This window comes from Somniosus microcephalus, chromosome 5 (assembly GCF_052327205.1).
Source record: "Somniosus microcephalus isolate GS21.2 chromosome 5, FLI_Smic_1.0, whole genome shotgun sequence".
NCBI classification, from domain to species: Eukaryota; Metazoa; Chordata; class Chondrichthyes; order Squaliformes; family Somniosidae; genus Somniosus; species Somniosus microcephalus.
Window position 1 is genome coordinate 165,210,523 of NC_140991.1, and position 22,377 is coordinate 165,232,899.

The 22,377-nt window shown below is 45.1% G+C and overlaps 1 protein-coding gene across 1 annotated transcript in view; it reads right to left on the minus strand.

Moving 5' to 3' along the window:
* Positions 1 to 22,059, minus strand: part of LOC147117422 (D-ribitol-5-phosphate cytidylyltransferase-like) — a 100,896-nt gene extending 78,837 nt beyond the window's left edge. The window contains exon 1 of the mRNA XM_085988395.1: positions 21,672 to 22,059. Coding sequence (XP_085844521.1) covers positions 21,672 to 21,892 — 221 coding nt within the window. The 5' untranslated portion in view covers positions 21,893 to 22,059. The remainder of the gene's footprint in view (positions 1 to 21,671) is intronic.
* Positions 22,060 to 22,377: the final 318 nt, after the last annotated feature.

Consider the following 22,377-nt stretch of genomic DNA (forward strand, 5'->3'; position numbering starts at 1 on the left):
TAGATGCAAGTCATCAATTCCTCTTCGGTCATCTCTGCCTGGGGAGGTCACATTGCTCACATCTTCCTGTGAATACTTGAAAAAAATAATCATTCTGAATATTAACAGTCTTGTGTTTCTAACCGGTGTATCTTTTATAGTTCACATCTCTTCTCTGACTGCCCTCTTATAATGATAACTTGCATTTATATATTACGCCTTTAATACAGTAAACATTCGCTTCACAAGAACGTTATCAAACAAAATTTGACACCAAGCCACATAAGGAAATATTAGGACAGGGAACCAAAAGCTTGGCCAGAGATCATGTTTAAGAAGCGTTAAAGGAGGAGAGGTTTAGGGAGGGAATTCCAGAATTTAGGGCCGAGATAGCTAAAGGCACGACCGTCAATGGTGGAGCTATGAAAATCGGGGATGCACAAGAGGCCAGAATTGGAGAAGCGCAGAGATCTTAGAGGGTTATCAGGCTGGAGGAGGTTACAGAGATAGGAAGGGATGATGCCATGGAGGGATTTGAAAAAACAGGATGAGAATTTTAAAATTGAGGCATTTCCAGACCGGGAACCAATGTAGATCAGCAAGCAAGGGGTGATGGGTGAACAGGACTTGGTGCAAGTTAGGATACTGTTGACCTGCTGAAAGAATACTTCATTGTACATTTAAGCATATCATAATTTTGTCAGAATTGTGATTTTGGTCAGTACGCAGTATGTGTCAGTGAAATTCATTTAGTAAAATGGATAAAGAAGAGCAAACTGTACATCGCTGTGGCAGAGTAAAGTCCAACTGTGAGCGGCAATTACTGCAGTTAGCACATATTACTTTTGGTGATGCAAAAAACATACAGGTATTTCTAAAGTCACCCAGCCCTGCCCCACTAGGACCCTCATCTTATGCTTTTCATTGGATGTCAAGAGACTTGAAAACTGAGGTTCAACACTCAATTCAATAAACTCATGTGCAGATTCAGCTGTGGCTCAGTGGGTAGCACTCTTGCCTTTGAGTCAGAAGGTTGTGGGTTCAAGTCCCACTCCAGAGACTTGAGCACAAAAATCTAGGCTGACACTCCAGTGCAGTGCTGAGGGAGTGCTACACTGTTGGAGGGGCCGTCTTTTGAATGAGACATTAAATGAGTCTGCCCTCTCAGGTGGACGTAAAAGATCCTATGGCACCCAGTGTCCTAGCTAATATTTAATAGCTAACACCCCTCAATCCACATCACTAAAACAGATTATCTGGTCATTATCACACTGCTGTTCATGGGTCACGTTTCCTACATTACAACAGTGACTATACTTCAAAAAGTACCTCATTGGCTGTAAAGCACTTTGGGACGCCTGCTGGTTGTGAAAGATGCTATATAAATGCAGGTCTTTCTTTCAAATATAACCGGTCCAATAACCTCAGTCTAAGATCCTGCAGCAAATATAAAGAGATCTATCTGAGAATCTAAAAAAGAGACAACAAGCCTAGACTCCAGTATTTCAATCTGACAAAATGATCCCAGATTAAGTCTCAACAGCACATATAACAAGCCCAGGCTGACTCAATAAGCCAAGGCAGACTCAAAAAATAAATATAGGACAGTGTCCAGAGGAAAACGGTGGAACAAATGTAAGTGGAGATTAGTGCCAAATTAGGTAAATAAAAAAGCATATTAAAGGTGTTGAGGCACGCATTTATATCCTGAAGACAAAATCATATCACCTAAGAAGCAAAATAGATGAGTTATGTGCTGAGTTGCAGATAAAAACAGATAACCTGCAGACAAAAATTCAAGGAGGGTAGGCACCTGTCAGCAAAAGTACATCAAAGAGTGGCTTGAGAGAGCCAAATATACACTGGGATAGACAGAAACTGAATTTGAGAAAAAGAATAAGTTGTTGCAAATTATTTCCACCTATTTCATTAAAAGCTGATTTCTAGACAAGAGACATTGGGGGAAAAATTTGGTTGCTTTGCGCCCTAAGAGGGCGCTAACAGGACGCAAAGCAACTAGCACCTGGGCGCGGCGCCGCCAACGCCTCCCGTAAAATTCAGCGGGAGGTTAGCGGCAGTGGTAACCATTAGTGCCCTGCAGCGCTGCACCGCCAGCGAGCACCCCACTCACAATCTTCGGTAGTGCCCCCTGACTTACCACCAGACGCTATGTCCAACAGGGTTAGGGGGGCCTACCTGCGGCAAGGGCGGTGCTAATTAAAGGCGAGGTGCCAGGCAACCATTTTTGTTGCCTCCTGCCAGCACCTGCCCCCTCTGCCGTCCCCAGCCTCCGCTGAAGCCCCCCCTCCCCGCGGAGTGCCAGCTGCGCTCCGTGAGCCCGGCGCTTTTCTTGAGTGCCGGGCTCTTTTGCCGGCACTCCGATCCCTGGTGGCCCAGCTGGGCCCCGGGTCGCGCTACGCAAGGCCCCGCCCCTTTAAAAAGGGGAGGAAGGCCTGCAGTACTTTGGCGCGACGTGCCGCAGAGTGATATTCCCTCGCAGAACCCCAAGAGGGAGGCGGGGCGCTTCCAGTAGCGCTCCACTTCCCTCTTGGGGCGCTACTGATGAATTTCAGTCACGGGGACGCTAATTTTTTAGCGCCCCAAAGGGGACGTGACTCAATTTTTCCCCCTTTGTTTACATTTGTGCATAATCTATAATTGAGAACCATGTCCCATTGTATTATTTAGATATACCTGCATGTTGTATGTATTCGGAAAAATAGCAGTAATCACAGAATCCAGAACATGGGGCATAAATATAAGATAGGCACGAACAGATTAAATAAAGAATTTAGAAGACATTTCTTTGCATCGAACGTCGTAAGAATGTGGAACTCGCTGCCATGTGAAGTGGTTGACGCAGATAACACTGACACATTTATGATGAGGCTTGACGAGGGAGAAGTGAATAGAGGGATATTGTGATAGGGTGGAGAGATCATTTGCGTGGGAGGAGACTCGTGCGGAGTATAAACACTGTCATAGACTAGTTGAGCCGAATGACCGGTTTCTGTGCTGCAAGTTCAATCTAATACATTGGCCCAGAAATTCGGGTCTCCACGGGTGAGTACGCATGGGGTACTCACCCGTAAGCCCAATGGAAGTGCCGGTTTCCTGCATGCACTGCGCATGCGCGGGAAACCGGCACTTCCGGTCCCCTGAACGAAGAGGTTCAGAGGTCGAACACGTGCACAGGAGAGGCTGCACGTGCGCATCGAACTTCGGATTTTTTTGCAGGTTTTCCCGGGAGGGTAAGTCTCCAGAAGTTAGACATGTAAAAAGCAGGCGTAAGGCCTGCTTTTTACAAGGTAAGTGGTGAATTAATTAAAATTAAAACATTTTTTCCACAGGTTTATTATTTTTAAATACTTTAAAGCAAGGTAAGTTTATTTTTAGCCCCGTTAGAAAATAAAATTAATTTTTTCAAAAATTTTAATTATTGTTTAAAATAGTTATTTCATGTAATTTATAGTTTATTTTAAAAAAGTGATTTTTTAAAAATGTACTTGAAGATTTAGTGCTGTTTTGGAACGTAGTATTTATAACTTTTGACAGGTCTTCCTGTCAATCTTATGAACGGAGCATTCCCTGCTCCGATTGGCTCCCCAAGGCCCACGTGATCCCGGGGGACGCATCGAGCTAACTGCGCCCATGGGATACGCAAGCACTGCGCGCCGGCAGTTGGAGCAGGCCCAGGATCGGAATCCCACGCGGGCCCACAGCTCAACAGCTGGCGCGCAAGGTAAGTGCAGGTCGGGGGCTTGCGCCCACGGGAAGCCCCCGACCCGAATTTCTGCGACAATATATTAACCATACGCACGGCAAGTCATCTATGCAAATGTCTAAAGCAGGTGAAACAGCTCTTCAGGAGAGTTTTATATTGATCAATGAAAGTCACCAAAAGTATCATGAAAACTGAAAATAGCTTTAAAAGTGAAAACTAGATGACCCTTGTCACATGTGTCATCCTCATTTGAAATGTGGCAAAACTGTCCTCACATGGAAGGTTTCACCTACTCTGTAAATCATTTAAATTTTATCTACTTTACATTATTTTTTTTAATGATCCTTTTTATATTAATCAATCTTCCCCCATAATTCTTTTTTCAATCCTTCCCCATAATTTTTTTTTACATTTCTTATTTCTTCTTCCGGTTAGAGACTGTTGCGGCAGAAATTCACACTGGTGCTGTACAGAGTAAGCGGATAACCTAGGGCACTGCAATTGGCCACAGCAACCCTGGTCTAAGGAGGAGGAGAAAAATAAGAGAAATCAATCAGAGTTCCTGCTTCTAAATGTTATCCAATGAAACCTGCTGGAAAGTGCACGTGTAGATGACAAGTGGAGTTAAGTTTGGGCTTGGCCACTTGGGGGTCGATACTGATTGCCGACACTTGAGGGAACATATCCCTGTATAAGTCACCACCATCAGGAGAGGAGGGAGACAATTGTAAAAAAAAAGGAATTAGCCTGGTTATTACCACCTGGCTCAAATATACAGAACTGAAAACCGGTAAATCCCACTGCAATTTTTACAATAGGCATTGTAGGCTATTTCAAGTGCTGCAACACTCTCTAAATATATTTACATAAAGGTGGCAGTTGTCAATCACTCAATTGTGTGATGCAAAACACAACGCTGTATCACAAAAGCATCAATGTGTAGCTTGCGTACAACACCACCACAGCAAAAATTATGCATCGTTGTTCTGATTTTTCTTGGTGTCTGCAATGGAAACGTTGCCCCTTGATAATCCTTCCTCTTACCAAACCGTCCAAAACCATATCTACTACAACAAGAAAAAATTCTCTCAGTAGCAATATCATTGGCAAAGCAGGATGTATAATCGGCATTGAATCTACTGGAATTTTTTGAGGATGTAACTAGTAAAATAGATAAGGGAGAACCAGTGGATGTGGTGTATTTGGACTTTCAGAAGGCTTTCGATAAGGTCCTGCATAAGAGATTAGCGTGTAAAGTTAAGGCGCATGGGATTGGGGGTAAGGTATTGACTTGGATAGAGAACTGATTGGCAGACAGAAAGCAAAGAGTTGGAATAAACGGGTCTTTTTCCGAATGGCAGGCAGTGACTAGTGGGGTACTGCAGGGATCGGTCCTTGGACCCCAGCTATTCACAATATATATTAATGATCTAGACAAGGGAACTAGATGTAATATCTCCAAATTTGCAGACGACACAAAGCTGGGTGGGCGTGTGTGCTGTGAGGAGGATGCCGAGAAACTACAGGATGATTTGGACAGGTTGGGTGATTGGGCAGAAGCATGGCAGATGCAATATAATGTGGATAAATGTGAGGTTATCCACTTTGGTGGCAAAAGCAGGAAGGCAGATTATTATCTGAATGGCAACAGATTGGGAAAAGGGGAAGTGCAACGAGGCCTGGGTGTCCTTGTGCACCAGTCGCTGAAGGTAAGCATGCAGGTGCCGCAGGCGGTTAAGGCGGCAAATGGTATGTTGGCCTTCGTAGCGAGAGGGTTTGAGTACAGGAACAAGGATGTCTTGCTGCAGTTGTACAGGGCCTTGGTGAGACCACGCCTTGAGTATTGTGTGCAGTTTTGGTCACCTTATCCGAGGAAGGATGTTCTTGCCATTGAAGGAGTTCAGCGAAGATTCACCAGGCTGATACCTGGGATGGCAGGAATGACGTATGAGGAGAGATGGGGACGATTGGGCTTGTATTCGCTGGAGTTTAGAAGAATGAGAGGGGATCTCATTGAAACTTATAAAATTCTGACAGGACTGGACAGACTAGATGCAGGAAGGATGTTCTCGATGGTCGGGGAGTCCAGAACCAGGGGTCACAGTCTAAGGATAAGGGGTAGGCCACTTAGGACAGAAATGAGGAGGAATTTCTTCACCCAGAGAGTGGTGAACCTGTGGAATTCTCTACTCCAGAAGGCAGTAGAGGCCAATACATTAAATATATTCAAGAAGGAGTTGGATATATTTCTTAAGGCTAAAGGGATGGCGGAGCAGGCTCGAGGGGCCGAATGGCCTACTCCTGCTCCTATCTTCTATGTTTCTATGAATAATGGGCCATGAATAGAACTTCAAAAGTTACAATAGCCATATCTAGTTGTAATTACAATCAGTGTACAATTAAAGGTGTAATGCTCATGTGCCTAACCCAGGAGTGCCACACCAAGACATTTAACCAAAATGTGCTAGGACAAAGAACCAGGCTAAACAATGCACAGTATAACTATGCTTCTAGTCATATCAGGTTATAGATTGTGCTGCACCGTTACATCTTTCACTCAATCCTGTCTTACATACCATATATCTTGAGCTGAATTCAGCCATTACCTCCCTAGTCCATAAGATTATCCTATATTACAACAGTGATTACACTTCAAAAGTATTTCATTGGCTGTAAAGGGCTTTGGGAAGTCCTGAGGTTGTGAAAGGCGTTATATAAATGTAAGTTCTTTTCTTTCTTTCTATACAACCTCAACCATTCTTCTTCAAAATCTCAATTAGCTTTTGAAACATTTATCCATGTACACCTATAAATTATGACAGTTAATTTTGTTTGGGCTTGCAACGTCACTAGTAGTAATCCTATACTCAATGTCTCAACTTAAGTATGGATGGTACCCAGTGAGGAGACAACACTTCCAGGAGAAAAAGACAGAAAATTGGCTAGATAATTTTTTCCCCCAATTTTATCCTCTTTTCTCCCCTGTACTGCTGAAGGTGGTGTCTCATGAAGGTGAATTCCACTGGCTCCAGCAGTCACCCAATAGCTCACCAATGTTGCTATTCTTTATACATGAGACTACACACTGAGATTGTGATTTCCCCAACCTCGGCGGGTTGGGGCGGGCGATGTCGGTGGCAGGTCCTGACCCCGCTGCCGGCTCCAGCCCACTCTGTAGAATGATTTTCCATTGATTGGGTTTGTTAAGCTCGCCCAGCACGTTTGCCGGCCAATTGAAGAAAGCAGGTCTGATGATGTCATTTGATGACGCGTCATCAGCCGGTTTCCTTAGAAGGGACAATGTGCAAATTGATTTTGACGGTTGTGCCGTCAGTGTTCTACAGCACTGAGGTGCTGCAAACACTGACAATCACTGCACAGAGGTGCACAGCTGCACGCAGGCTCTCCCACGACTCCCTCCATATGCATATGGAGGGAGTCACAGCACGTGGGGAGTTCCTCTTCCCTTCCCATGGGCGGAAGACACCTCCCCAGGAGACCAACGCAGCCTGGTTGCACATTGCACAGAAGGACACATGCAGGGATGTCGTCAGGAGGACCTGGGTGCAGTGGCATAAACCTTTCAATGATCTCAGTAGATCACGAAATGTTCCTGCCAAGCCACACTCGACCTCATCCTGCTGTGCCTCTCATCACATCTCCATCACTCTGCCTTCCCTACCCTACTCCTGCAGATCCTTACTCACACCAACTTACCTTGCGCCTCCACCCATCTCTATCTACATTATCACATTCCCATCTCACTAGCCATCCCACACACTCACCCTCATCCTAGTCCAATCATAACAACTAACAACACACAAGGGTAGGCACTTGGATGTTTTAGCCAATGTTCATGTAAAGTTTCTGTTAATGTGGTGTCAAATATGGAAACCATTATTTTCAACACTTTGCGTGCTTGGACAGATTTGTGTGCACCTTTGGAAGTGGTTTCGTGAGTTGCAGTGAACGGTGAGACATAACGGTACCCCCCGCAATGGTGATGAGTATGAAAGGAATGGCTTGATCATTGTAGGGATGCTTCATGGTGTTGGTGTGGGGTGGTGCCAACCTGGCACATCATGTGGCAGCCAGGGTCTACAGCACCAAGTGAAGTAAATCTGGCCATGGTGAGGCCATCCCTGGCATTCCGGGCAGCAATGTGGTCAGGTGCTGATGCCCTGTGCAGCATCAGTTGATTGCGGAGAAGGTTGGTGTTGTTGTTGGTGCTGCTGGTGTGCCTGGTGCTATTGCTGTTGGGGCTGGTCGTGGTGGGATTCTGAGGACCAAGGTGAGATAGTTTCAAGGGCACCGATGCTGATGTAATAGATGGCAGGTGGACTTGAGATAACAGAAGCGATCTGTCAATGGTGAGAGAGGTTGTTCCAATGAGGTGACACTGGATGGAGAGTTTGCTCCAAACACTTGCAACCTGCATAAAGCTCAATCTCTCTTCCAAATGCAGTAAGCAACAGCTTCTGAGCTTGGAAAGTGAACAGCTGTGAGATAGGAGCTTTTATAGCACATTTGCAGCTGTCAAGTAATGAGATGATCCCATGGTCATACAACTCCCGACCTCCTTACCTGACGTGATCCTCAAGCTTTGTGGACCCCGTGGGCAACCTCGTAAAATGGTATGATGAGCTCAAAATACTGTTTAATGGGCTGTTAACAAGGTCATAATGACTTAAATTGCCTCCCACGCCGCTGCATGTCGGGTCTGTTCAGCCCTGACAGACCCGACATCTGGGAAAGTAGCATAGCAGCGGGATGACAGCGGGTTCCCAATCTGCAGTCAGAAGAAATTTTTTTCCCACCCAACCCACCACCAAACACGCCCACTGAGCCCCCAAAGAATTCCCCCCCCCTCCAAGTGTCAGCAGACTATTTTACCTGGGATAGGGAGCATCAACATCACAGATGACACAATTCTGCCCAACACACAAACACACTTTCAATCACGGGTCTCAATATGGCAACAGTAGCATGAAGTCTGGTTGATATTTTCCCCTTTACAGCCCAAAAGCATCGAGTTCAATTTTAGGAACTTCTTGGATTGTATATAGCAGTTACTGATAATGTATTTACCCACTAAGGCAGAGGGCGTATCTTAAATATTTTAACTTTGTAATGGAAACCAGCATTTTCTACAGCGCCGGGAGCAGCAGCAGTAAGTGGGAGCGCCATCGAGAGAGGAGCAGCCAGTAAAGGGGTAAGTGTAACCCTCGGACTTTACTGTAGGTAAATAGTGAAAGATTGTTTCCACAGGTGTGCGAATGGGGAACTAGGGGACAGAAACCAAGAATTCTCACTGGAAGAACCAAGGGGGAAGGGAGGAGGAAGGTTCTTGAACTGAGGACGATTAGACAGTGGGACCCTTCACCACATGCAGCTATTTAGGAAGACTAAAACTTAATTTAAAAAATATGGGGATAAATATTTGAAAAGGAGGAATATAAAAGGATCTGAGGAGGAAAGGGGTTACAGGAGAGAGTGCCAGTACCAGGGGCCAAATGGCCTCCTCCTGTGCTGTAATTTCTACAATTCTAAGGAAATTCTCCTTTCTTGAGACTGAGCCAGGGAGTGGTTTAGAAATGTTGGTGCTGAGCTGTTTAGTGCAATGTGCCCTGTGAGAAGTGCACCAAACACTGAGCCCACTGTCCTTTGTGCAATCTCTCGGTTTGGTTCAGGTTGGTCTGTACTGGCAAGTTTTGACGTGTGAAGTCCCAAGTACAGATCAACTCCTAGTTCAGAGTAGTCACCTTCACACAGAATCTGAGTCCAAACCAGAGTCCAAGGAGATAGGGAGAGAGATGGGGCCTATTAAGAGTGGCTTCAACTGGAGAGTCTGACCGCACCTTGTGCTGTGTAGGGGACTTCTTCTGGCTATGGTTCCAGGGTGAATTTTAGTGGGTTATAGGATTACTATTAGTTACAGGTAGGATATCAGGACATTACACCTATTATTAACAGTTGCACATAGGCTATCAATGAGTTATTGTATTACTGTTGGTTATGAGGGGAATTTGAGCATTACCAGTATTACTATTAGTTATCAGTGCAATTTCAGTGAGTTACCATTAGTTACTGGTAGAATTGAAGTCCCTCCCAACTCTGGTTTCCCCTTTACAAATCTAATTGGAGGCGGTATCAGCGGCGGCAGAACATAGAAACATAGAAGATAGGAGCAGGAGTAGGCCATTCGGCCCTTCGAGCCTGCTCCGCCATTCAACGAGATCATGGCTGATCATCCAAACCCTAGCACCCGGTCCCTACACCGACAGCCATCCCACCCAAGCCCTATCCCCGTAACCCCACGTATTTAATCCCCCCTAACACTTAAGGGTCAATTTTTTTTTATCATGGCCAATCAACCTAACCCGCACATCTTTGGACTGTGGGAGGAAACCGGAGCACCCGGAGGAAACCCACGCAAACACGGGGAGAATGTGCAAACTCCACACAGACAGTCACCCTTGGACGATTTCCAAAAAAACAAGGCGTGACATCACAGGACAGCAGGTAGGTGATTGGTTGGTGAGTATTAAGGATTTTTTTCTCTCTTTTCTCTCGAAACTACAAAGTACTGTATTACAGGAAACTTTGGTTTATCCAGAGGTTGTATGTCCAGAAATCTCGATCTACCGGCAGAAATCAGGAGCCGTTTTGTTAGGTTTTTTTTCTTCTCGTGGCTTTTTTTTCCCCAACAGTCAGGCTTTGCAAAGTCTCTCTGAAGCTGTTGCTAAGCTACAGGGACGCTTCTAAGGTACAGCCGACTGTTTAGAAGCTGTTGCTAAGCAACAGTGTTTGTTGCCAGATACGGAGCTGCAAATCTCTGTATGCTTCAACATTAACGCTGGTATGTCCGGCAGTTTTGATAGATCGGCAACAGCTCGGTCCCGTCGATGCCGGATATAACAAAGTCTCCTGTAAATTTATAGCTTAACTAGTTACACTAATTAATATAACTATAAATAATCATTGAATAAAGACTTTTAACTAATTAAATAAATTAAATAAGGTTAGACTGAGGTATAGCAGGGCAGGTTGTGTGTCTGGACTGCAGTATGTGGGAGTTTGTGGACAGCGAGAGTATCCAGAGCGAACACGTCAGCAGTAGATGTCTCCATCTCGAAGCTTTCCGGCTCAGAGTCATTGAGCTGAAGTGCGAGTTGGAGACACTCTGACACATAAGGGAGGGGGAGGTATTATCCACAATACAGTCATACCCCAGAGGAAAGTACAGGTTCAGGAAGGGGAGGGTGTGACTGCTAGGAAGACAGGTAACAGGGATTTAGGAGAGGTTGAGAAGGAGGTCCCGCAGACACTGGTCCTGTCCCACAGGTACGAAGTACTCGCTACCTGTGAGGACAAAGAGAAAGACTGCAGGGAGGACAGCCACAATGCAGACCAAGGCACCATGGCTCAAAAGGCTGTCCAAGGGGGGGAGGGGGGAGGGGAAGAGAGCAGAATAGAAATGTGGTATTGATAGGGGACTCTATAATTAGGGGGATAGATAGCGTCCTCTGCAGCCAAGAACGAGAATCCCGAAGGGTGTGTTGCCTACCCGGTGTCAGGGTAAGGGATTTTTCACGGCGGCTGGAGAGGAACTTGGAAAAGGAAGGGGGTAAATCCAGTTGTCATGGTCCATGTTGGAACAAACGACATAGGTAGGAACAGGGAAGAGGTCCTGCTGAAAGAGTATCAGGAGTTAGGATCTAAATTAAAAAGCAGGACATCGAGGGTAATAATCTCTGGATTATTGCCTGAGGCACGTGCAAATTGGCATAGGAGCAGACAGATCAGGAGAATTAACACGTGGCTAAAGGGCTGGTGTGGGAAAGAGGGGTTCTTTTTCATGGGACACTGGCACCAGTTCTGGGACAGGAAGGAGCTGTACTGATGGGATGGGCTCCATCTGAACCGGGATGGGACCAGTGTCCTAGCAGAAAGGGTAAATAGGGGAATGGCAAAGGCTTTAAACTAGTAAGATGGGGGGAGGGATCTACAAGAAACGTAACCAGCTTAAATATAAACAAAACAGGAAGAGATAGTAGAGGAAAGAATAAAGTAAGGGAGGACATTGATGGCAAGGGAATAGAGTTATAGAACAGGAGTCTAAAAAGATGGTTAAACATAAAGTGGGAGGAAATCCTACTAAAAATTAGTTAAACTGTCTGTACAGCAATGCACACAATGCCTAATAAAACAGGGGAGCTGGAGCAATCATGTGTTGCGAGGAGCCAGACATAGTAGGAGTTACTGAGACATGGCTACAGAAAAATCAGGACTGGGAATTAAATATTGTAGTGTATACACATTTAGAAAAGATAGAGAGGGAAAAAGGGGACGTGGAGTAGCTATACATATTAGGGATAACATAATGGCAGTAGAAAAAAGTGATGCAGCTATCAGCAAGACAAAAATAGAATCCATATGGATAGAGATAAAAGATAATAAAGGATCAATCACACTAATAGGTGTAGTCTACAGACCACATAATAGTGGAAGGGAGGTGGAGGAAGAAATATGCAGACAAATTAGGGAAATGAGTAAAAAACATTGAATATTAATCATGGAGAATTTCAACTACCCTGATATTAATTGGACAGAAGAGGTAAGTAAAGGGGATAAGGGAATGGAGTTTCTACAATGTGTACAGGACTCCTTTCTAACCCAATATGTAAAAAGCCCAACAAGAGATGATTCGCTACTGGATCTAGTAATGGCGAATGAACCAGAGCAGATAAGAGAACTAAATGTAGAGGAACATCTAAGCAATAGTGACCATAATATAATACGCTTTAAGATGATAATTGAGAAGAACATAAGTATGATGAAAACCAGGGTAATAGATTGGAGAAAAGCTGATTTTGAGAGGCTGAGAATTAGAACTTGGGAAAATAAAATGGGCAACAATATTGGCAAACAACAATGTAAAACAGCAATGGGAAACATTTAAAATGGTGTTCAACAGAGTGCAGGAACAATATATTCCTCTAAAAGGAAAGAACAAACTAAACACTAATGAAATTCCATGGATGAATAAAGCTATAACGGACAAATTGAGGGTAGGGAAAGAGGCATACATTAAGTACATAGACAGCAGGGGAGTGCATGATAAGGGAGAATACGAAGAGATTAGGAGAGTAGTGAAAAATCAATTAGGAAGGCAAAGAGGAACTACGAAATTAAATTATCAAGGAACATAAAACAAAATAGTAAAATATTTTACAGGCACATCAATAAAAAAGGAAGGTTGGGATGGGAATAGGGCCATTAAGGGATAGACAGGATAATATCACAGGTAATGATAGAGAGATGGCAGAAATATTAAATAATTATTTTGCTTCAGTATTTACCAGGGAGATAGAACAGGTGGACATGACATTGGATGATGAGATTAGTAATGAGATAAGTGCATTTAAAATAAAAAGAGGGGATATATTAAATAAGGGGCTATATTAAATAAACTAATCAAACTAAAACAGGATGGATTGCATCCATGCATTTTAAAAGAATCTAGGGAAGAGATAGCAGAGGCATTACTATACATATTTAATAATTCATTAGAAAAAGGTGTAGTGCCAAAGGACTGGTGGATAGCTAACACAATATCTATATTTAAGAAGGGGGATAGAACATGTCCAGGGAATTATAGGCCAGTCAGCTTAACATCGGCAGCAGGAAAAATAATGGAATCCCTACTAAAGGAGAAAATAGAAGAACATCTACAAACCAAAAACATAGTAATGAATGGTCAGCATGGATTTCAAAAGGGAAAGTCTTGCTTGACCAACCTCATTTAATTTTTTGAAGAGGTAACAGAGAGAGTAGACAATGGTAATGCAGTAATGTAATTTATTTAGATTTTCAAAAGGCCTTCGATAAGGTACCCCATAATAGACTGATGAACAAGGTCAGAGAATGCAGAGTCAGGGGACAAGTAGCAGAATGGATAGCTAGCTGGCATCAAGACAGAAAGCAGAGAGTGGGAGTAAAGGGTAGCTATTCAGTGGCAGAAGGTGGGTCGTGGTGTTCCACAAGGATCAGTGCTGGGACCACTGTTGTTCACAATTTATATTAACGATTTAGACTTTGGAATCAAAAACACAATTTCTAAATTTGCAGATGGGATGACACCAAATTGGGGGGAGGGATAGTCAATACTGAGGAGGACTGCAACAAATTACAGGAGGACATTAATAAACTTGCAGAATGGGCATATAATTGGCAAATAAAGTTAAACACAGATAAATGTGAGGTATTACATTTTGGTCAGAAGAATAGGGAGGTCACTTATTACTTGGAGGGTGCGAGCCTTGGTGGGGTAGAGGAACAAAGGGATCTAGGAGTACAAATACACAAATCACTAAAAGTTGCGAAACAAGTTAGCAAGGCCATAAAAATAGCAAACCAAGCACTAGGGTTTATTTCTAGAGGGATAGAATTGAAAAGTAGGGAAGTTATGCTAAACCTGTATCGATCCTTGGTTAGACCACACAGAGTATTGTGTACAGTTCTGGTCACCATATTATAAAAAGGATATGGAGGCACTAGAGAGGGTGCAGAGAAGATTTACAAAGATGATACCAGAAATACGACGGTATACAAATCAGGAAAGGATGACCAGGCTGGGTCTCTTTTCTCTTGAAAAAAAGGCTGAGGGGTGACCTAATAGAGGTCTTTAAAATTATGAAAGGTTTTGATAAAGTGGATACAGAATGTTTCCACTTGTGGGGAAGAGCAAAACTAGAGGCCATCGATATAAGACAGTCACCAAGAAATCCAATAGGGAATTCAGGAGAAACTTCTTTACCCAAAGAGTGGTGAGAATGTGGAACTCGCTACCACAGGGAGTGGTTGAAGTGAAAAGTATAGATGCATTTAAGGGGAGGCTAGACAAGCATGAGGGAGAAGGGAATAGCGGATTATGCTGATAGATTTAGATGAGGAAAGACGGGAGGAGGCTCGAGTGGAGCATAAATGCCAGCATGGACTGGTTGGGCCGAATGGCCTGTTTCTGTGCCATGTAATCTTATGTAATTCACTCCTCCACCTTTGGTTTCCTTTGTTCCCCACCCTCGGTTTGTTTCCTGGTTCCTGGAACTACTCGCACAACTGCTGGCACGAAACCACGAGCAAAAATACTCAACTACAGGGGACCCAACTTTATGCGGTAAATGCAACAGCAGTTGTGGAAGTCGCGTCATCAGATATCACGTGGTCAGCTATCACATGGTCAGATGTTATGTGGTCAGAACATTACCTGATCATAGACACATTTAAGGGGAAGCTAGATTAATACATGAGGGAGAAAGGAATAGAAGAATATGTTGATAGGGTGAGATGACGCTCGCGTGGAGCATAAACATCAGCATAGACCTGTTGGGCAGAATGGCCTGTTTCTGTGCTGTAAATATGATGTAATACTACGATGTAACCTAGGGTTGTCAATTCTCCAGAATTATCCTGGATTCTCCAAAATTAAATATTGGCCCAGAAATTCTGGGCCTCTGACCTGCACTTACCTAGCGCGCCGGCCGTTGTGCTGTGGGATTCCGATCCTGGGCCTCCTCCAACTGCCGGCGCGCAGTGCTTGCGTATCCCAGGGGCGCAGTTAGTTCGATGCGTCCCCTGGGATCACGTGGGCCATGGAGAGCCAATGCGTCCCCTGGGATCACGTGGGCCATGGAGAGCCAATGGTAGCAGGGAAATGCCCATTCATAAGATTGACAGGAAGAGCTGTCAAACCTATAAATACTATAAGCCCCAAAACATCACTAAAACTTCAAATAATTTTTTTTTTTAAACCATCACATTTTTAAAATAACTATAAATTACATAAAATAACTATTTTAAACAATAATTTAAATTTTTGAAAAAATTAATTACATTTTCTAACGGGGCTAAAAATAAACTTACCTTTCTTTAAAGTATTTAAAAATAATAAACCTGTGGAAAAAATGTTTTAATTTTAATTAATTCACCACTTACCTTGTTAAAAGCAGACCTTGCACCTGCTTTTTACATGTGTAACTCCTGGGGACTTACCCTCCCGGAGAAAGCTGGAAAAACAATGTAAGTTCAATGCGCACGCACTGCCTCTCCGGCGCACACGTTCCACCTCTGAACCCCTTCTTTCAGGGGAACGGAAGTGCCGGTTTCCCGCGCACGCGCAGTGTTGTGTATGTACCTATAAGGTAATAACTAGTCTCAGACTGCAGTACCGGCAGTGACCACCCCTGTATAAAAGGCCCTAGCAGGCTTCTGTAGTTTCAGTTTCCAGGTTGACTCCATTCAGTAAAGACTTGTTATAATCAACTCCTGCAGTCCGTGTCTCAATTATACACGGACATAATACTGGCGACGAGTAAGAAACGAACTTACCTGCAACTCGGCAGCACCTCAGACGACGTTATTGAAGGTCGAAGCCAGAAGAAAAAAAAATCCAAAGAAACTCGAGAAACGGGCGTCGACCGTGGGCAGCCGCCCTCCAAATCATCGAATTGAAAAGTGCAGGAGAGACTGTCGAGAGCCAGGCTTTGTTCTCCAGTCTGTGGTTTCCCAGCTAATCGGGCTGGTGGCAGGTAGTGCACTGATCCTTCCTGGGCTGCGGCGGGCTAGAGCTCGATCGGGTGGCTCTGCAACGGGGCTGGGCAGCGAGTCGGGAAGCAAAGAGGCAGAGAGAGGGTGGAGCACACAGGGCGCGGCCGGTGCTTCGAAGCCGGGCAGCGTTCGGACCTAAGAGGGAGGGAAGTGTCCCAGAGGGTCCGCTCCACGACGGGAACGGTTCTTCAATTAACGGAGCAAATATTGAAGCGCGATAGAAAAATAAAAATACCGCGGCGCTGGCAGCAGCGTTGGCAGCAGCGATCGGGGAGGCGCGAAGACCATAGGGCGTCACCATTACAGGATAGTAAAATAAATATAATCGCCAGCAACAGCGTTGGCAGCAGCGGCAGCGGTGGGAAAGCGTGGGAGGCGCCATCTTAACTCGGCGGGGAAGGAAAAGCGCGGGAGGCGCCATTTTGATCCATCGGGGACGAAGGCAAAGCGCGGGAGGCGCCATCTTAGATTTTCAAGATGCCAAAGACTGGCGATATCACTGCCTTCGATAATGCAATAGAAGACTGGACCACGTATGTGGAAAGAGTCGAGGTATATTGCGAGGCAAACGAAATAGCCGATGAGAAAAAGGCATCGGTATTGCTAAATTTAATGGGCGCAAGAACGTACGGCCTATTGCGGGACCTGATTACTCCAGCCAAAACGAAGGCGAAGAGTTTTAACGAAATTGTTGCTATCCTACAGGAACACCTAAATCCGACACCGCTGCTGATAGCAGAAAGATTTAAATTCCACAGGAGAAATCAGCATAAAAATGAGAGCAATGCTGATTACCTTACGGAACTACGCAAGCTATCAAAGCACTGCCAGTTCGGAGCTGGACTGACAGATACCTTACTGGACAAATTTGTCTGTGGACTCCTGAGCGAAGGAACCCAGAAGAGGTTACTCTCAGAGAAAGAGCTGACGCTAGATAAGGCTTACAGCGTGGCAGTATCGTACGAAGCAGCAGCAAGGGGAGCTGCGGAAATACAACAAAAGCCACAGGAATACGGCACCCACGAAATGACACGGGAATTTGCAAAATGTTATCGCTGCGGCAGAACAAACCATGACCAGAAGGACTGCTGGTCCAAGGACAAAATATGCAGGCAATGCGGAAAGATGGGACACATTGCACGAGTTTGCAGGTCTGGGAAGAAGACCAACAACAACAAAAAGGCTACTAAGGAACCGTACAGGAAAGTACAAAAGATGACGGACAGTAGTTCCGAAGACCAGATGATCGATAGTGAATCCGGGAACAAGAGACTAAGCTGTCTCAAACTTCACAACGTAATCGCAAAAGAGGATCACCGAACCATTTGGGTCACCCTCACGATAGCAGGGTCCCAAGTCAAAATGGAATTGGATGCAGGATCAGCTCTAACCGTCATGAATCGACGAGACTACGAGCGGCTATTCTCACACATACCCTTGAGAGAGACATCCATTGTCTTGAGGACGTATACGGGGCAAAAAGTATACCCCAGAGGAAAATTAAGGGTGCCTGTCGAATACAACGGCAAGAAAATACGGAAATTGTATCTCTACATTCTGCAAGATGGTGGCCCACCATTATTGGGACGTGAATGGATCAGAAAGATAAGTTTAGACTGGCACTCCATTCAGGCACTGACGGTGGCTGGTAAAAAGGATGACGACGTCACTCCTGGACGATTGTCAACAATCTTAGCTGACTCCAAAGAGGTATTTCAACAAGAACTGGGCACTCTTAAAGGCGTAACCGCCCCGATAAAAATAGAGGAGAATGCAATTCCCAAGTTTTTCAAAGCAAGACCGGTACCATATGCAATTCGCCCAGCCGTCGAGGCAGAGCTGGAGAATCTGGAGAATGCAGGCGTGTTATCTAAGGTAGACTGGAGCGAGTGGGCGACACCCATCGTTCCTGTCATGAAGAAAATGTTAAACAATAAGTCTGAGGAGCCAAGGAAGGTTCGCATCTGTGGGGACTTCAAGGTGACGGTGAACCCAGTCCTTCACACAGTACAATATCCTTTCCAAGGATAGAAGATATCTTCGCCTCACCATCTGGAGGGAAGCGTTTTACAAAAATTGACCTAGCACAAGCATATTTGCAGATGGAGGTTGAAGAATCCTCTAGGAAGTATCTCACGATAAACACTCACAAAGGTCTTTACCAGTATAATCGACTGGTATTCGGAGTAGCATCAGCTCCTGCGATATGGCAAAGAGCGATGGAACAAGTCCTGCAAGGGATTCCGGGGACTCAGTGTTACTTGGACGACATCCAAGTGACAGGTGAAGATGACAGTGAACACCTTGCCAACCTAGAGCAGGTGCTCACTAGACTACGTGAACATGGGCTACGAGCCAATCGCCCCAAGTGCGAGTTTTTTAAGAAACAGATATCGTATTGTGGCCACGTGATTGATGAAGAGGGGTTGCATAAGTCCCCTGACAAAATTGAAGCGGTAGTTAAGGCTCCAGCGCCTGAAAATGTGTTGCAACTGAGGTCATTCCTCGGATTGGTGAATTACTACCATAAGTTTTTGCCGAATTTGTCCACAATTCCGCATCCACTGAACGCCCTACTACGAACGGGAGTAGCATGGAAATGGAGCGATGAATGTTATCGGGCCTTTCAGAAGAGTAAGGACCTAATCACTTCAAGAGAAGTATTGGCTCACTACAACCCATCACTACCGATAAGACTGGCGTGTGATGCGTCTCCCTACGGCATTGGGGCGGTACTGTCACATAAACTCCTTGATGGTTCAGAGAGGCCGATAGCTTTTGCGTCACGCTCGTTAACTTCAGCCGAGCGTAACTACACCCAGATTGACAGAGAGGCCCTCAGCCTGGTGTGGGGGTGAAGAAGTTCAATCACTACCTGCACGGTCAGAAATTTACTCTACTAACTGATCATCAACCTCTCGTCTCCATTTTCAACCCTCAGAAGGGCGTACCGATAATGACGGCACAATGGCTACAGAGGTGGTCCCTGTTCCTAGGGGCACACCAATATGACATCGAGTACAAAGGAACTAAACAGCATGGGAATGCTGATGGATTGTCGCACCTACCGTTGCCGACGGTGGAAGGGGAACTTGCAGTGGATCCAGTGGAGTTATTCCACTCGACTATAGTCGAATGTCTCCCTGTGACGAATGCAAACATAGAAAAGGAAACACGAAATGACCCGACACTCTCCTGGGTCTATGATTTAACGGTGAAGGGATGGCCAGCACATGGCGAACCACTGCTGCCAGCATTCTCGCCGAGAAGAGAACAGCTGTCAGTGTGCAGAGGAACCTTGATGTGTGGATCCAGAGTAGTAATTCCACCCAAATTGAAGGATAGAGTGCTCAATGAGCTTCATGAGGGTCATCTGGGAGGGGTAAAAATGAAGAACTTAGCCAGAGCGTTTGTGTGGTGGCCGGGAATCGATAGAGAAATCGAAGAGATGACCAAGAGCTGTACAGGATGCCAGAAGGTCCAAAACGCCCCACCACAAGCCCCTCTACATCCATGGGAGTGGCCCTCATCTCCATGGCAAAGGGTGCACATTGATTTTGCTGGTCCCTTTATGGACTCGATGTTTTTAATTGCGGTGGATGCACATTCAAAGTGGCCAGAGGTAATAAAAATGTCCTCAACCACCACAGAAAAAAACTATCACAGTCTTACGAACCATATTCGCCAGGAATGGGCTGCCTGAACAGATTTGCTCTGACAATGGACCACAGTTTGTGTCTGAAGAGTTCCGGAGGTTCTTAAAGAACAATGGTGTTAAGCATTACACATCCGCCCCATATCATCCAGCCACTAATGGATTGGCCGAGAGGTTTGTTCAAACATTCAAGAAGGCTATCAAGGCAATGTGTAATGAAGATATACCCCTACAACACAAGGTGGATAACTTCTTGTTTGCCTACCGGAATGCGACACATGCAGTTACCAACCAAACTCCAGCCATGATGTTCTTCAATCGAAGACTACAATGCCGCTTGGATTTGGTTAAGCCAAACGTCAGAAGAGATGTGGAGAACAGGCAGTTTCAGAATATGAATGAAAGGCCGACCAGGAGTTTTAAGATAGGTCAACCAGTTTTGGCCCGGGACTACCGCACAGAGAAATGGCAGCCAGGAACGATCTGTACACGGCAAGGACCTCTAATGTATACCGTGGACGTTGGAGAGAGCATTGTAAGACGCCATGCTGACCAGATTCTAGAGTCACTGGAAAACGTCAACTCCACACCACGATCTGATACACCTGGCGATGAAACCGAAGTACCAATTGCATCTACCGCAGAATCGGTGATATTGGAAACAGACGAACCAAACAACGACATTGATCCCAACTCAACCTTGCCAGAAGAACCTGATATCCCAAAGAGGCGTTATCCAGACAGAATCAGGAAGCCTCCTCAAAGACTGAACTTATAATTGCTTAACTTCAACCAATGTATCTAGCAACCGTAATTGTAATTGTAATTAGTTATTATTTAGTTGTTAAATGAATGTTATGTACTGTTTATCTAAAAGGGGAGGAATTGTTGTGTATGTACCTTTAAGGGAATAACTGGTGTCAGACTGCAGTACCGGCAGTGACCACCCCTGTATAAAAGGCCCTAGCAGGCTTCTGTAGTTTCAGTTTCCAGGTTGACTCCATTCAGTAAAGACTTGTTATAATCAACTCCTGCAGTCCGTGTCTCAATTATACACGGACATAATACGCAGTGCATGCACGAAACCTTTTGTTGGGCCTACGCTTGAGTACTCTGCGCGGACTCACGCGTGGGGACCCGAATTTCTGGGCCATTAATTTCCAGGACACTGCTGCAAGTAACCCATGAGAAAAATCATTAGGGTGTTATCAATTGTGGGGTTTTTTCAATTTTCTTTTAACACTTTTTAATAGTTATAAAAATATCAGACGTGGGTAAAAAGGCTGTTTGACTGACTGTCAAAAATCATCCAATCAGATAATGAGTCTGTTCACCTTCCAATTGGCTGAGGGAAGGCGATGTGCCATGAGTTTGGCGAGCAATGGCAAGAGTGTGACGGCGGGGCAGTTGGAGATTATGTGATGACACCTCCAGGAATACATCCAACCAGAGTTGGCAACCCTTTCTGCAATAGATCCAGTTCCGATTAAGCAATTCGTGTTTTCTACATTACAACAGTGACTAGACTACAAAAGTACTTAATGGGTTGTATAGCGCTTTGAGACGCCCTGAGATAGTGAAAGGCGCTAGAGAAATGCAAGCTTTTTTTTACACAAGCTTTTGCCTTGCAGTGACCTGAAGCATGGTGACGTCAGGATGGAACGTTGTGCGATCCCCAGGCTAGCTGCCTTCTGTCTCGCTCACCTCTCGAAGGTTTCCAGAGTAATGCTGATCAGCGGCCTCTGCAGGAGTTGACAGAATTGCTTTGGAGTCACCGTACCCATTCTCTCCCCGCTACCGCCCGCCGGCAGCACTGCTGCCACAGAAAAATCGAGCCCCCGGTCCCCAACGGCCTGTTCGCTCTGACTGGATAGGTTGCAAACCAAAGGCTGCTGCCGTTGCGATTCCCTCGCCGCCTCCGCCATCAAAACGCAGTGCAAAAAAAACCGCCCGTATAAAATGATGCACCGACTTTGTAACCAAAACCTGGCAAAGCTTTCGCGGCCTGTCTGCGGGAGCCTTCAAAAAAAATTTCGCGCCCCTGTGAGGATGATCCCAGCTGCGGCAGGCGCGCGCAGGTTATGGATTAAGCGATGACACCATGTTGGTGCAGGGCTCCTTTCCATCACAGATATCGTGGCAATCAAAAATACTGCAGACTTTCCAACTGAGCCTCATTTCGGAGGATGCAACCTTTAATTTTCAAACAAATACACACATTTTAACATTTTTATGTTAGTTGATTTCCTTGCACTGCTCACAACAACAACTTATATTTATACATCGCCTTTAATGTAGTAAAACGTCCCAAGGCGCTTCTCAGGAGAGTTATAAGATAAAAATTTGACACCGAACCATATAAGGAGAAATATGGGCAGATGACCAAAAGTTTGGTCAAAGATGTTGGTTT